The sequence below is a fragment of the Schistocerca cancellata genome, chromosome 3, assembly GCF_023864275.1.
Source record: "Schistocerca cancellata isolate TAMUIC-IGC-003103 chromosome 3, iqSchCanc2.1, whole genome shotgun sequence".
Classification (NCBI taxonomy): Eukaryota; Metazoa; Arthropoda; class Insecta; order Orthoptera; family Acrididae; genus Schistocerca; species Schistocerca cancellata.
This window is the reverse complement of record NC_064628.1, coordinates 294,261,922-294,277,934: the sequence shown is the minus strand read 5'-3', so window position 1 is coordinate 294,277,934 and position 16,013 is coordinate 294,261,922. Positions and strand designations below refer to the sequence as shown.

The 16,013-nt window shown below is 46.7% G+C and overlaps 1 protein-coding gene across 1 annotated transcript in view; it reads right to left on the bottom strand.

Moving 5' to 3' along the window:
* Positions 1 to 16,013, bottom strand: part of LOC126174993 (uncharacterized) — a 397,453-nt gene that overhangs the window by 105,267 nt on the left and 276,173 nt on the right. The window contains exon 5 of the mRNA XM_049921476.1: positions 265 to 464. Coding sequence (XP_049777433.1) covers positions 265 to 464 — 200 coding nt within the window. The remainder of the gene's footprint in view (positions 1 to 264; positions 465 to 16,013) is intronic.

Genomic DNA, 16,013 nt, shown 5'->3' with positions numbered 1-16,013 from the left:
GTGTCTTGTGACGTCAGATGCGCAGAACGAACCTAAACTCGGCCGCCGTCATAAATGCCGAGCACTTTAGTAGACCCGCAAGCAACGCAAGCCGGCATTTTTTTATCAAAACACTTCACGACTACACGGAATCAAACCACGAGAAGCGAATGTTTTGGGGTAGCTAACATGGCGGATCTTCACTTGGGTCGGCTTCAAGTTTGTGACGTCATGACAATATTTTTACTGTTACGGCGTGCCTGGTGTCAGCTCGGCGCCGGTTACCTGCTGGCGGCCGTTGATGAGCAGGGCGCGGCCGGCGGCGTCTGCGCCGGGCGGCAGCAGTGTGGCGGGCGCCTCGGCCAGCTGAGACACCAGCACCAGGTGTTCGCGCTCGTCGCGGTCGTACAGCGGCCGCAGCGACTCCTTCGACTCCGGGCGGCGCACCACCAGCGCGCCAGACACCGTGTCTGCCGCCGTCAGGCCTGAAAGAGCCCGTCCACAGTCAGCGTCGGAGCAAGACGAACCGCTCACTCTAAGACTACAGTCTGTATGATTGCACACAGAATCCTAAAAGGTAACCGTTTAACTATATACACTACTAGCCATTAAAATTGCTACACCACGAAGATGACGTGCTACAGACGCGAAATTTAACCGACAGGAAGAAGATGCTGTGATATGCAAATGATTACTTTTTCAGAGCATCCACACAAGGTTGGCGCCGGTGGCGACACCTAAAACGTGCTGACATGAGGAAAGTTTCCAACCGATTTCTCATGCGCAAACAGCAGTTGACCGGCGTTGCATGGTGAAATGTTCTTGTGATGCCTCGTGTAAGGAAGAGAAATGCGTACCATCACGTTTCCGACTTGGATAAACATCGGATTGTAGCCTATCGCGATTGCGGTTTAACGTATCGCGACATTGCTGCTCGCGTTGGTCGAGATCCAATGACTGTTAGCAGAATTTTGAATCGGTGGGTTCAGGAGGGTAATACGGAACGCCGTGCTGGATCCCAATGGCCCCGTATCACTAGCAGTCGAGATGACAGGCATCTTATCCGCATGGCTGTAACGCATCGTGCAGCCACGTCTCGATCGCTGGGTCAACAGATGGGGACGTTTGCAAGACAACAACCATCTGCACGAACAGTTCGACGACGTTTGCAGCAGCATGGGCTATCAGCTCGGTGACCGTGGCTGCGGTTACCCTTGATGCTGCATCACAGACAGGAGCGCCTGCGATGGTCTACTCTACGAAGAATCCTGGGTGCACGAACGGCAAAACGTCATTTTTTCGGATGAATCCAGGTTCTGTTTACAGTATCATGATGGTCGCATCCGTGTTTGGCGACACGCGGTGAACGCACATTGGAAGCGTGTATTCGCCATCGCCATACTGGCGTATCACCCGGCGTGATGGTATAGGGTGCCATTGGTTACCACGTCTCGGTCACCTCTTGTTCGCATTGACGTCACTTTGAACAGTGGACGTTACATTTCAGATCTGTTACGACCCGTGGCTCTATCCTTCATTCGATCCCTGCGAAACCCTACATTTCACCAGGATAATGCACGACCGCATGTTGCAGATCCTGTGCCGGCCTTTCTGGATACAGAAAATGTTCGACTGCTGCCCTGGCCAGCACGTTCTCCAGATCTCTCACCAATTCAAAACGTCTGGTCAATGGTGGTCGAGCAACTGGCTCGTCACAATACGCACTGTAATTCAGTTCAGTACCGAAGTGATTACTATAAAAATCTGTAATTAGTAAGACAGTCTTCTTGCTCTCAGAATAAAAACACTAAAACTAATTGATTACAACACAGAACAATGTCACCAAAAGTAAAATGATACTTAATACGATACTCCAAGACAAAAACAGGAGCGAAAACACCTCCGAAGGAGAAGTGCAAAGATGTTCGTAAAAGTATAAATGCTAATAAAATGTATGTGATTATAGGCCAAAGTTCTTGTCTTACTTAATTGAGTTTTTACTGTGGAAAAAGAACGCTCAGTTTTGTAACAGCCACAGGTTCTTTAGATACTCCTACATCAGGACGTTTTTGCTTGTACCATGCTAACTCGACATCATCTCTGCTTAACAGTTTCGATATTTGTACTTAACATCAGCTGAGCTGCATACAGAAGGTAAATGTCATGAGGAGATCTCATTCTATAATTTTCGTGTTACATTTTTTAGATATTCATTACTTGTGGTAGAAATGTATCTGTAACTTACTTTTTTTACTTAAATCTAGGTATTTAGTCACAATTAAATGTTACCATCATTGAGTAAGTAAAGCGTCATTGTAAGTATAGTTAAGGGCACTGTCAACCTCGTTTGCTGTTACTACTTGTTCGCCAGCACGTTCTCCAGATATCTCACCAATTTAAAACGTCTGGTCAATGGTGGTCGAGCAACTGGCTCGTCACAATACGCCAGTCACTACTCTTGATGAACTGTGGTATCGTGTTGAAGATGCATGGGCAGCTGTACCTGTACACTCCATCCAAGCTCTGTTTGACTCAACGCCCAGGCGTATCAAGGCCGTTATTACGGCCAGAGGTAGTTGTTCTGGGTACTGATTTCTCAGGATCTATGCATCCAAATTGCGTGAAAATGTAATCACATGTCAGTTCTAGTATGATATATTTGTCCAATGAATACCCGTTTATCATCTGCATTTCTTCTTGGTGTAGCAATTTTAATGGGTAGTAGTGTATGAAGAAAGTATATGTTCCCGAAAGAACAGATATCATTGGTGACAGTGCAGCCTCTCTAGAATGAAATGATAATTAAATCGACACCCTAGCTGCTAACAGTCGTTGACATACATCATTGATGACATGTTGAAAATGAGTGCCCCGACTGGGACTCGGACCCGGGATCTCCTGCTTACATGGTAGACGCTCTATCCATCTGAGCCGCCGAGGGCACAAGGGATAGTGCGCCTGCAGGGACTTACTCCTTGCACCCTCCCCGTGAGACCCACATTCCCAACATGTCAGCACCACTACATTAGGTGCACTACGAATGTAGTGGTGTGGACATGTTGGGAATGTGGGTCTCACGGGGATAAGTCCCTGCAGGCGCAGTATCCTCTGTGCCCTTACTGGTTCAGATGGACAGAGCGTCTGCCACGTAAGCAGGAGATCCTGGGTTCGAGTTCCAGTCGGGGCACACATTTTCAACATGTCCCCAATGATGCAAGTTAACGACTGTTTGCTGCTAGGGTTTCGATTTAATTATCAGTTCGTAACCGTTTAACTTTCAGTCTATAAGATCAAATGGACGTTCTGAATATCAAAATAAGGTCAACGGCTCACAAGATGTGTTTCCTGCATTATAGAGAATGATAGGGGATATAAATTTAATTAAGAGAATATATATATATATATATATATATATATATATATATATATATATAGGAACATTTAAAAGAAATAAACTATGCTAAGGCCACCCACTCAGATAAACGTAGACTCGAGGATTGCTGAAGCATGCACATACCTGTGAGGGCGCTGTAGAATAGTGTATCAACAATAGGTTAACAAGTATGTAGAGTTGCAGTTTGTTGGCAAATCTCAGGTTGTTCCGAGGCTGCCAATATCATATCTAGTAACATAACCTGGAACTTTTTCGTTTGGAACGTGGGTTAATTCCTTTTATTTTATGTTTCTTTTTTTAAAAATTGATTCTTATTTTCAATTTTTTGTTTTGTTCTTACATTTATATTACAATTGGTTGCTGAGAACATGATTTATTATTATATGCAAAATATAAATCATTCTACGTCACCATGATTATTCAATATGTATGACCTGTTTAGAGTTTCCAAATAACAGGCCAAAAACTCGTGGCAGTAAATTGAAATTGAACTGTTCTCTCTGAAACCACACTCTGCGCCGTGACTAATGGTAGTACTGGTAGCTGTCTCGAAAGAAGTTGGATGACCTCTCAGTTTCGACAGCTTGCCTAGAGCAGCCAACCTAGTCAGCCTCAACTACCAGACGAAACCATACTCACTGCATCTGCAGGGTGTACATTAAGTCTGGAAATACTTTCAATTATTTATTGCACAAGAACTAAACATTGTACAGGTGCCATACAGATTGCATTTTGAAGAGAAACTCTGAAAGTTTTTTTACATACATTTGGTATGTGAACCGTGAGTGACCTGGCAGACGTGAATACGGTAATCGAATTCTTGCCGCCGGCCAGAGTGGCCGAGCGGTTCTAGGCGATTCCGTCTGGAACCGCGCGACCGCTACGATCGCAGGTTCGAATCCTGCCTTGGGCATGCATGTGTGTCATGTCCTTAGGTTAGTTAGGTTTAAGTAGTTCTAAGTTCCAGGGGACTGATGACCTCAGATGTTAAGTTCCATAGTGCTCAGAGCCATTTGAAAAAAAAAAAAAAATTTAATTCTTGCCATACCCGTCCCAGCATGGCATGGTCGACTGTGGCAGTCGCGTCCCGTATTCGATAATTATGCCTGTTCACTTTCTCATTGGTGTGAAAAGTGTCTTCGTCGCGATCAATGCCATCCCCATCCTCATTCAATTGTTGCAACTGCGAACAAAACTCAAAACGCTTGTCTTTGTCGTCGTCATTGACCTTCTGCACTATCTCCAATCTGAACGGTTTCATAGACAGCTTCTGTCGCACGACTTCCCACACTGTCATTGGAGCCATTTCGAGTTCATGGGATGCACCACGCACCGATTTCTATGGACGTCTTATGAATGCCTCTCGTACGCGCTCCACATTCACTTCACTCACGCTGGGACGTCCGCTTCTCTTTGCTGGGCACAAGCAACCCGTCGTAACGAATTTGTTGTGCCAGTGGTAAATGGCCTTCCTTGATGGTGGCTTCTTACCGTACTTGGTTCTAAACATCCGTTGAACAGCTGTAGCACACTTGTTTTTGTCGAACTCCAAAACACAGAAAGCTCGCTCCGCACCCGAACTCGCCATGTTTGCGACTAGCGCTGACTATCGGCAAATTTCCAAACTACGCTGTGGCGGTATACTTGAAAAAAGACTTTCAGGGTTTCTCTTCAAAATGACATATGCATGATGTCTGTACAATGTTTGGTTCTTGTGCAATAAATAACTGGAAGTGTTCCCGGCCTTTCTGGTCACCCTGTACATATTCGTAGGAGAAACTACACTGAATGACAAAAAGAATAAAAAGCATCCGGTCGGATGTCAATATAACTAAACAACATCGTCGGGCATGTACTCTTAAGTCATTAGTGTTGCAATATTCTCTGTGACAGGTAGAACCGCCTACCAGAGTGTAATAGCTTTGTTCCGTGTTTAGCGTCGTTACCAGGGCCGGTAGAGCATATGCCGGAAGTGAACAGTGTCATACATTGTGATCGCTGTACAGGGCAAGGAGACGCCGCGTACTCGTCTAGGACAGCGCTATCAGCACCTGGCAGACTCTGAAAGGGGCCTCGTTTTGTGTCTCCTTTTGGCTAGCCGGTCGAATTGTGCAGTATCCAGATTTGTAGGACATCTTCATGCGACAGCGGCACAATGATGGACTATATGAGAACGCGAGAGCGGGCGTCCTCGTCGTAAAGGTTCTGATAGACCACACTGGACCACCTCAAGAGACTATCGCCATATTGTGCACCAAGAGAAACATAACAAATAGTGAACTCCCTGAAATATTGTGTGTCACCCTGCACCATTTGTCAGAGACTACCAGCAGTCAGCCTAAGGAATTACCATTCCCTGCTTAGGCAGCCATTAACACCGCAAGACAAACTGCTGCCTTTGAAGTGATGCCGTCACCAGGACGCTGATCATTAGAGTCACATTGTGTTGGGCGATGAATCAGGGTTCATCTCTACTCTGGATGACGATCGTCGGAGAGGATGGCGCAGACCTCGTGAGAGGTCTCATTCTTCCAGTTTATTTATTTATTTTTAATTTTTTTTTAGAGGGGGACAGCGGTGTTACTACTGACGTCACGGTGTGGGGAGGCATCGAAAATGATTTCAGAACATGATTAGTAGTGAGCCAGGCACAACGGTACATCATAGGCTTCCTGCGTCCTTACGTGTTACCTTTCGTGTGACAATATTGTGGTAAATTTTCAGGGGAATGCTCATCCATACAAGGCACGTATCTGTATGAACTGCCCGTGTGATGTTGAGGCACTCTTGTGGACAACAATGTCCCCAGATCTGTCCCGTATACCGCAGGTGTGGGACTACCTAGGACCAGTTACAACAGGTCTGAATTAGCTTGCATCAGGAGATGATACAGCGGGTTGACAGAACCCTTCCCAATCGAATTAATGCGTGTATCCAGGCCAGACGGGGTGCCACGTCATATTGATAAGTGGGCTCATACCGATAAATTCTTTGAAATCTGACGTGACTTTGTAATCATTGGAATAACACATATCCTTACAACCCGTGCCAGACAGTTTGTATTACGGTGGATGCACACTTGACGGAACGTCAAAGTCACCTGCGTCACGTGAAAAGATTCTCCTCTGTAGTCCAAATGGTGGCATTCCCACACACCGTCAACGGAACGTCGACACGTCACCGACACGTTAAGGTTTCTCGGAAAAAAATGTTTCGACGGGCCACAGTGTATCCTACTTAGCGAGCAACTCTTACATTAAGTTCGCAGTGTGATCTAATACGAAAGTATTCGCCACTGACTGCTATCGTCAAAAGGTCTTAATATATTATGGAAGGCAATACCAAGTTAAAGTATTTTATTTTATACAGTGAAGGAATACACTGCAAAATAAACGCTGCATTTACTGTTCAATGAGCTGGGCTCACAATTTTTCCAGTGGAACAGCGAAAAGAGGAATAGGGAGTAAAGTTCACGCGTAATGACGAAGTTTAAAATAAGATTCGTAATAAATTAATGACGAACAGCAGGTAGCAGAAATATACGGTAAAATAGTTCAAGTACACTAAAATGGCCTACATAACTCACGCAAACCACCAGCTGCTGTCAAGGTAATATTGGACGTCTAAATGTCGAATTTCTCTTAGTAACTTTTATTTGTATTTTGCTTCACAGATAGAAAAGAACTTTTGTCTAGACATTCTGAAATATTTACGGAACGACTCCTCCTCCTCTTCCAGTCCCTGTGGAACTCACCTACACGGTCTCGATTTTTTAACATTTTCCTAACCCAGACTCTTTTTGCTCTCTGTTCCTCATCATCAAGTGTAACAGCAATCATTGCAAACTGCTGTAAACTGAATTTCGGCATTTTATGACGCTCTATTATGAACTACGAAATAGCTCCCATGCTGAATATTTTCTGAATCAGCTGTAACGTCACGACGTTCTTTCGACGACGACGTGCCGTGTAGTGATTGCTCAGGAATTCCTGTGACCATCGACGTTCAAAAACGTGACGCTGACCATCCGGCAAGTGTGAATCAACCTTTATTGGGTTCAAATACCGCGAATTGTGCTATGTCGTGACACATAGCCCATCAGCTTAACATGAGAACACTGCGGGTAGCCGAGACACGAGCAAATAGGGGCCACGCAGCGAGAACCGAAATACATGCACCAAAAAAAGTTTTGCATCATCCCGGTTCCCAACTCCTGAAGATAGACGTTGCCAGACACAGTCCCTCGGACTGTTCAGAGATGTCATTACACCCGCCCAAAGATATAAACAACCATGCATGAGCAGCGCCTATTAGAAGGAGGGGGACCGACAGTCGATCAGTTCCAGTCATTACACCAGGAAGGAGGTACACGCCTCATGTTGACTGTAGTTCAACCATTCCTACACGGTCAATACCGCAATTCGATCGCGTCCGCATTGTTACTTTGTGCAGGGAAGGGCTCTCAACAATGGAAGCGTCCAGGCGTTTCGGGGTGAACAAAAATGATGTTGTTCGGACATGGAGGAGATACAGAGAAACAGGTACTGTCGATGACATGCCTCGCTCAGGCCGCCCAAGGGATACTACTGCAGTGGATGACCGCTACCTACGGATTATGGCTTGGAGGAATCCTGACTGTAACGCCACCATGTTGAATAACGCATTTCGTGCAGCCACAGGACGTCGTGTTACGACTCAAACCATGCGCAATTTCTCTCCAGACGTCCATGGCGAGGTCCATCTATGGAACCACGGTACTACGCAGCGCGGTACGGATGGGCCCAACAATATGCCCAATGGACCGCTCAGGATTCGTATCACGTTCTCTTCACCGATGAGTGTCGCAGATGCATTCAAGCAGACAATCGTCGGAGACTTGTTTGGAGGGAATCCGGTCAAGCTGAACGCCTTAGACACACTGTCCAGCGAGTGCAGCAAGGACGAGGTTCCCTGCTGTTTTGGGGTGGCATTATGTGGGGGGGACGTACGCCGCTGGTGGTCACGGAATGTGCCATAATGGCTGTACGATACGTGAATGCTATCTTCCGACCGATAGTGCTACCATATCGGCAACATATTGGCGAGGCATTCGTCTTCATGGACGACAATTCGCGGCCCCAACGTGCACATCTTGTGAATGACTTCCTTCAGGATAACGACATCGCTTGACTAGAGAGTCCATCATGATCTGCAGACATGAACGCTATCGAACATGCCTGGGATAGATTGAAAAGGGCTGTTTATGGACGATATGACCCACTAACCACTCTGAGGGATCTACGCTGAATCGCGGTCGAGAAGTGGGACAATTTGGTCGAAGAGTACCTTGACGAACTTGTGGATAGTAATCTACGACGAATACAGCATGAATCAATGCAAGAGGATGTGCTCCTGGTTATTAGAGGTACCGGTAGTAGTTTGTCGCATGATCCTTTCTGAACGCACAGTTCTTAAGAGGTAATACGCATCTGCAACGTGCATATCCTCAGATTTCAAGCCCTTAGGTATTGTTGCGACCCGTGTGCTGTGCCCACGTCGTGGTCGGGAGGTCGAGCTTAGAATGAGGGTAGTGGTCCAGTGCAAGCTCGCAGGATTCAGTGAGACGGTAGTGTCTGCAATAACATTTATTTATGTGTACAGAGATAAGTGTCTTCAGAGCTGGCCGGCGCAAGTGCAGCAAAGCAGGTCTGACGCCTCGTCAACGAGTCATGACGTCGCCACTGCTGGCTCTGCTAACGGCCGTGGCGGGGTGAGGAAGGCGCTGCCCACCCAGATGTTCCGTGGTGACCTAGTACGGCCGGCCGGAGTGGCCGAGCGGTTCTAGGCGCTTCAGTCTGGAACCGCGTGACCGCTACGGTCGCAGGTTCGAATCCTACCTCGGGCATGGATGTGTGTGATGTCCTTAGGTTACTTACGTTTAAGTAGTTCTATGTTCTAGGGGACTGATGACCTCAGATGTTAAGTCCCATAGTGCTCAGAGCCATTTGAACCATTTGACCTAGTACGACTCCCGCTTCAGCGCTCTCTAAGACTGTCCATTGTGCACTCAGGTGGAGACTGTCGACCGTGGTCCTGGATGTTGTAAAGACTAGGTCCTGGTCAAATGGCTCAAATGGCTCTGAGCACTATGGGACTTAACTTCTGAGGTCATCAGTCCCCTGGAACTTAGAACTACTTAAACCTAACTAACTTAAGGAAATCACACACATCCATGCCCGAGGCAGGATTCGAACTTGCGACCGAAGCGGTCGCGCGGTTCCAGACTGTAGCGCCTAGAGCCGCTCGGCCACCCCGGCCAGCAATCCTGCTCAATCACTGTTGATCGACAAAGACAGCAGCATATGCTCAAGAGTCGGCCTGGAGGCTGTGCGAACGTGCCTCGCCTGGTCAGTGCGAAGACGGCAGCTTGCAGCAGACCATCCGTGGTGACCCAGCAGTGGAGGAGAGATGGTTGCTCACTAGCATTCTCATCCACGGTGGCCCAGCAGGCAGCAGTGGCAGAGCACGGCTATGGTGAGAATTAGGTTGGCTGCCTCTCGGTGCTGAAGTCAGTAAGCAAGTATCAGGTCGGCCATCATCGGCCAGCTTATCAGACAGAATGCGTTGTTGAGATCTAAAAGCCTCTCTATTTAGAGGTCCGAATCCATGCCTATGACGTGGTGGCTCTGAGTGTATGAGCACATTCGTCCTCATTTACCAGACGTGTCGGCGCTCCTTGCCTCGCTGTGGTAATTCAGTAATAATTCTGGATCGGTGAGCTTGGTTATTTTCTGTCTACATTTGATTTTGTAATCGTTCTCGGGTGGTGAAGTTACATAGTGTTACCTCACAGTGCCTTGTTAAGTAGTATAGCAGCGCTTACGTTTCTCTACGCCCTGTTCTGAGGTCTCCAAAGGAGGTATGCCTTGTTGACATACGGATTGGGTCGTCAGCCCAGAACTAACGTACTCTGTCCTGAGCTCATCTTCTAGGAACCTAACAAAATTTTAAACCTGCTCAGTAAAATTATCATGCTGCTCAACAGTACTGTATTGACACTTTCCAGTAGTTTACATAGAACACTCCATTCGTTACATCTCTTACTCGTAATAGCCGGCCAGGGTGGCCGAGCGGTTCTAGGTGCTACAGTCTGGAACCGCGCGACCGCTACGATCGCAGGTTCGAATCCTGCCTCGGGCATGAATGTGTGTGGTGTCCCTAGGTTAGTTAGGTTTAAGTAGTTCTAAGTTCTAAGGGACTGATGACCTCAGAAGTTAAGTCCCATAGTGCTCAGAGCCATTTGAACCATTTTTACTCGTAATAATTATGTTTCTCAGAGCCTTAAAAGCTTTAATGAATCGGTCTTGAAGTGTACAGTGGTCTTCTCTGACTCATTGGGTTTATTTTCTTCGCCATTACCAAGAAGCACTCACGCATCAAGTTTTTAAATCTTACCACTGTAGCATGCCATGGTCAAAAAAATTATAAAGGTCTCGGATTTTCGAATCCTACTTCAGGATGATCTTTGACCTGTTTCAGTCGCGTCATTAGGTTTACTGGGGCTCAGGACAAACTTCGACTCCCCCCCCCCCCTTCGCCCCTACACTTGCGTCCCAGACCAACACCTCATATTTTGTTTTTTATTAATCCTCATACATTGTTAATCTGTTAATTCGTATATTGAGAGCAACACGATTTTACAAAGTAATAAAAGGTACGCATTTGACAGACTTTTTTTGCATGGGACAGTTCAAAGCGTGTAACAACTTGCAGTCCAAATTCATTTTGCTTGCAACAATCTCGGGATTCGCTTTTCATTGCTCATCAATGGTAAGCCATAGCAAAATAATCAACAAACACAAACTCTTTACACACTTTCATTCGGTTGGATCACTTAGCATTATGAGAAACAGTTGTGTCCATACCAGTAAAACGTAGGTGTTCTGCGCCTATAGCTGTACGCAGTCCAGTGTGAATCACCACATTATTTCCGTTATACTGTTGCGACTTGGAAAATTGGAGTCATGTTATAAACAGCAGGTCGTGCCTAGTGCGTGCGTGAGTGAGTGGTCCAGTCTACGCCGGGAGGAGTCAGTGACGCAGTGGTATCTGCAATTACATTTATTTATCGTTCAAAATGTACAGAGTTGCAAGTGTCTTCAGAGCTGTGGTTGGTAGTCGAGTGTAAGCGCACATGCCGCAAAGACGTGCTGATGCCTCATCAGTGAGTTGTGACTTTGCTCCTGCAGATCAGTGCCATGGCCTCGGGCCCAACTGGTGGTGGTAGAGGTGCGAGGAATGTGCTTCCTGCCCAGACATTTTGCAATGACCCAGTGCAGCTTCCACCTCAGCACTCTCGAAGAGAGCCTATTGTGCCCTCAGGTGGAGCCTGACAACTGTGGTCCAAGATGCTGGTTGTTGTGAAGAAGAGGCCCTGGTTATCCACCATGGATCGACCAAGTCGGCAACAGATACTCAGAAGTCAGCCAGGAGGCTGTGCGGACACATCACACCTGGTCGGTGTGAAAATGGCCCCGTTTAGATCATCCACGACGACCTGTAGTGTAGGAGGGCTGTCCACGCCTGCGTCTCCCTATCCCCGATGACCAAGTATGCAACAAGAGCAGACCACAGCTGTGGTACGCATCAGGTCGGCTGCATCTTGGAGCTGAAGTCAGCAAGCAAGTAGCAAGTTCGCCATCATTGATCAGTTTGTCGTGGCTTCACTGGAACTCAATAGACTGTCATTCTCTCTGGTCCTGGCGACTAGTGCAGAATGACAGAACGACAGAATGTGTTCTTTAGCTTCGAAAGCCTCGCTATAAAAGTGGACGAGTTCATACCTAAGAGGCAGTGGCTTTGGGTTTATAGGCGCGTTTGCCCTCGTTTAAAGGAACATTCTGGCTTCTTGCCTCGCTGTGATAATTCACTAATGGTGGGTCATCAAAATCGGTTCTTTCTAACTACGTTTGATTTTGCAGTGCCGCTCGAGCGGTAAAGTTACGTAGAATTTCCTCACAGAGCATTCTTACGTAGCATAGCAACGTCTGCGTTTCTGTCTGCCTCGCTCTGAGGTCGTGTGGCAACGCTCGCCTCAAGTGCTTACGCCTGGTACGTTGGCGGTTTGCGTTGATGACATTCCGATTGGAACACAGGCCCAGCACTAACCTTCTCTGTTCTAAGATCGCCAGGTAGAATTTTTTAAAAATTTAAACATGTACAATAAAATTATTCCGCTGCAAAACAATATGTCTCTGCCGCCTTTCCATTTTAGTGCCTTCCAGTCCTTGCCTTCTTCTTGTACTACTACTACTACTACTACTACTACTACTACTACCACCACCCATTTATTACGTTGTGCCCTACTACCTGTAATTTATTACTATTTCTACTTCCTTCTACTTCCCCTTCGTGCTTCCCATTTTGTTTTACCCTTAGTAAGGTGACATATAGAGGTGTTAAGAGAGGTAAAGGAATTAGCCAAAAATGTGGGAACGCCGTGAGAATTGCATGCTTGAACAACCAAGCCTGCAGGTTACGCTGTTGTATTTGACTACGAACGGGACTTGTGCAGTGTCGTCAACACGTTTCAAGTGTTAGCTGTGGTCAGAACAGCGTTCTGTGTAGTTGCGGTTACGTTATGTGCAAGCTAAGTGAATGAAAACATGAGCAAACTGTTGGTGCTTGTATGGTGGATGCTTCCGTAACCAAGGTAGCCAAAGTGTTTGGTGTCTCAAGAGACAACTTGTCGAAGATTAATGCCGCATGCAGGGAAAGCGGGAAACATCATCCGCTTAGTCCCAACACGCTTGATAGCGTGTGTTCAGTTATCTCGATCATTCAAGAGAACTGTGAGGAGAAATAAAGAGGAAGACGGCTGCGAAAGTCACTACACAACTGAATGTCGCACTCGCGAACCCTCTCAACACCAAAACAACACAAAGCGTGCTTCATAAGTGGAAATTGCACTGCGAGCTGGAATTTTGAAACCACTCTCCAGTGATTCAAATCCCTGTAACAGGCAAACGAGGTACGGAAGCCATGAAATCTGGAGCATTAGAAGGATGTCATTTGGTCGTATGAGTCTTATTTCACACTGTTTGCAACTTCTGGCCAAGTTTATGGCCCACGACCGAAACATGGCGGGGGTTCGCTGATTTGGGTAGCCATAGCGTGGTATTCCATGGACCCCCTGGTTGCTTTGCAGTGTCGCATTACTGCCAACAACTATGTGACCGTTTTGACTGATGAGGTCTATTCCGTGATACAATGTTTGTTTCTTAGTTGTGATGTTGAGTTGTAAGACAGAGCCCTGTTCACGCAGCTCACATCGTCTGGGACTGGTTTTGTGAACACGAGGGTGAACTGTCGCTAGCACAGTCACCAAATCTCAATATGATTGAGTCTTTGTGGCCTACTTTGGAGAGAGTGGTGCACGATCGCTACCCACCTCCAGCATAGTTACCTGAGCTCACCACTATTTTGCAGGAAGAAATTTGCTTGGAAACCACACAGAACCTACACTTATCCATTATTCCGAGACGACTGGAAGGTGTTTTCAACGCCAACGATTTTCCTATACCGTATTAGACATCTTTTGTTTTTAGTCTTCCCATAATTTTTGTCCAACCGCTTTACGTCATCAACGGGGCTTGGTGGAAACACAGTACAGTAGGGGCGACAGGCAGGCGCCTTCCTCCGTCATTTTTTTGCTGGAATGTTCGTGGACTGGCGAGTGAGACAGCACCCCGCTCCCCTCTCCCCTCCCCCACTTCCCTTACGGAGTCCCGGGTTCGATTCCCGGCGGGGCCAGGGATTTTCACCTGCCTCGAGATGACTGGGTCTTTGTGTTGTCCTCATCATTTCATCATCATTCATGAAAGTGGCGATACTGGACTGACCAAAGGTTGGGAATTTGCACGGGCGCTGATAACGGTGCAGTTAAGCGCCCTACAAACCAAACAACATCATCATCATCATCATCATCATCATCATCATCATCATCATCATCATCATCATCATCATCCCCCTTTCCTTGGAGAAAATTTAACGGACTAACACGAGAAGCTTCACCGTGCCGTAGCGGGTAGATCGCAAATTAGTGAATATTCAAATCGTATGAACAATGAGGGATCTAACTTAATTAACAAGAGAAATAGCAAAGAATAGAAAGGTAATTAAGAGATAAATTCTCCCAGGGAATAAAAAAAGTTAAATTAGTGTGAGGAACAGATGCCTAGAAGGTGGCAGTGAACCAAGTAGACTCCCATTGGTTCAATTCGAATGAATCACCTAGAGAAGTAGCTGTTCCTGGCTACAGAACTCAGAGTGGGCAGTTTACTCTTCAAGGAGGCTGGAGAGAGAACACACGTGCCCCGGACTGGCAAGTACTTTTACTGATTATTACGTTCCAAGGAAGTGCGGCGGCACCTATGGACACAGACTTAACTGTATATAGCTTTATTTATTAAGATTCAGATTGTGGTATCGATAGCTACGATGCCACAACGTAGGTGCGCTCTGCTAGGTTGGCACTACGACATCGACGACAGCGCCCTCTAGCCGGCGCTGTGCAGCTCTACGAGCGCCGCTCCGGATTCAGCCCATTTGATGCCGAGCAGACGACCAAGCAACATTGTTTTCTATTTCATAGTGGGCGAACCACTACAAAAAAAATGGCTCTGAGCACTATGGGACATAACATCTGAGGTCATCAGTCCCCTAGAACCTAGAACCACTTAAACCTAACTAACCTAAGGACGTCACACACATCCATGCCCGAAGCAGGATTCCAAACTGCGACCGTAGCGGTCGCGCGGTTCCAGACTGAAGCGCCTAGAACGCTCGGCCACCCCAGCCGGCAAGCCACTACAGATTGTGCCTTTGTGGCTCAATGTACGGCTTCGCACCTACATGCTCGTTTATCAGCCAAAGTTAAGTAAAATAGTAAAACCACTTTTAAATGCAGTACCGAAGCATTTCACCTTTTCCTGCTCCTACTCACTTCCTACATTCGGCCTTTTCTTCATTTTACAGGAGCAGACCCACGCGCCGCCTTCCAGGCGGGATACAAAACAGATTATTTATAGTGTATTTTCGACTGTTCAGTAATTTATATTTCGTTTAAGTGAGCATCGGTCTTATGGGAATACATAAACATTTTTGTACAGCCAGCTCTATGTCGTATGAAACCGCTCACGGTGTTAACGTCTGTTGCAGTCATAACATGAATGATCGCACTACACAGCACAGTTTTTGTAAAACGATGATGTAAGTGATATTACGGTATGATAAGTGAGGCAAACTGAGAAGCTACTTGATTGAGAGGTGTCCGCAGCTCGTGGTCGTGCGGTAGCGTTCTCGCTTCCCACGCCCGGGTTCCCGGGTTCGATTCCCGGCGGGGTCAGGGATTTTCTCTGCCTCGTGATGACCGGGTGTCGTGTGCTGTCCTTAGGTTAGTTAGGTTTAAGTAGTTCTAGGGGACTGATGACAATAGATGTTAAGTCCCATAGTGCTCAGAGCCATCTGATTGAGAGGTAGTGGCTCCGGTTTCGTAAACTGATAATCGGCCGAGAGAGCGGTGTGCTGACCACATGCCCCTCCATATCCGCTGTGTAAATAAAGAATTTTATCTACATCTCAGGGTGGGAACATGACATTG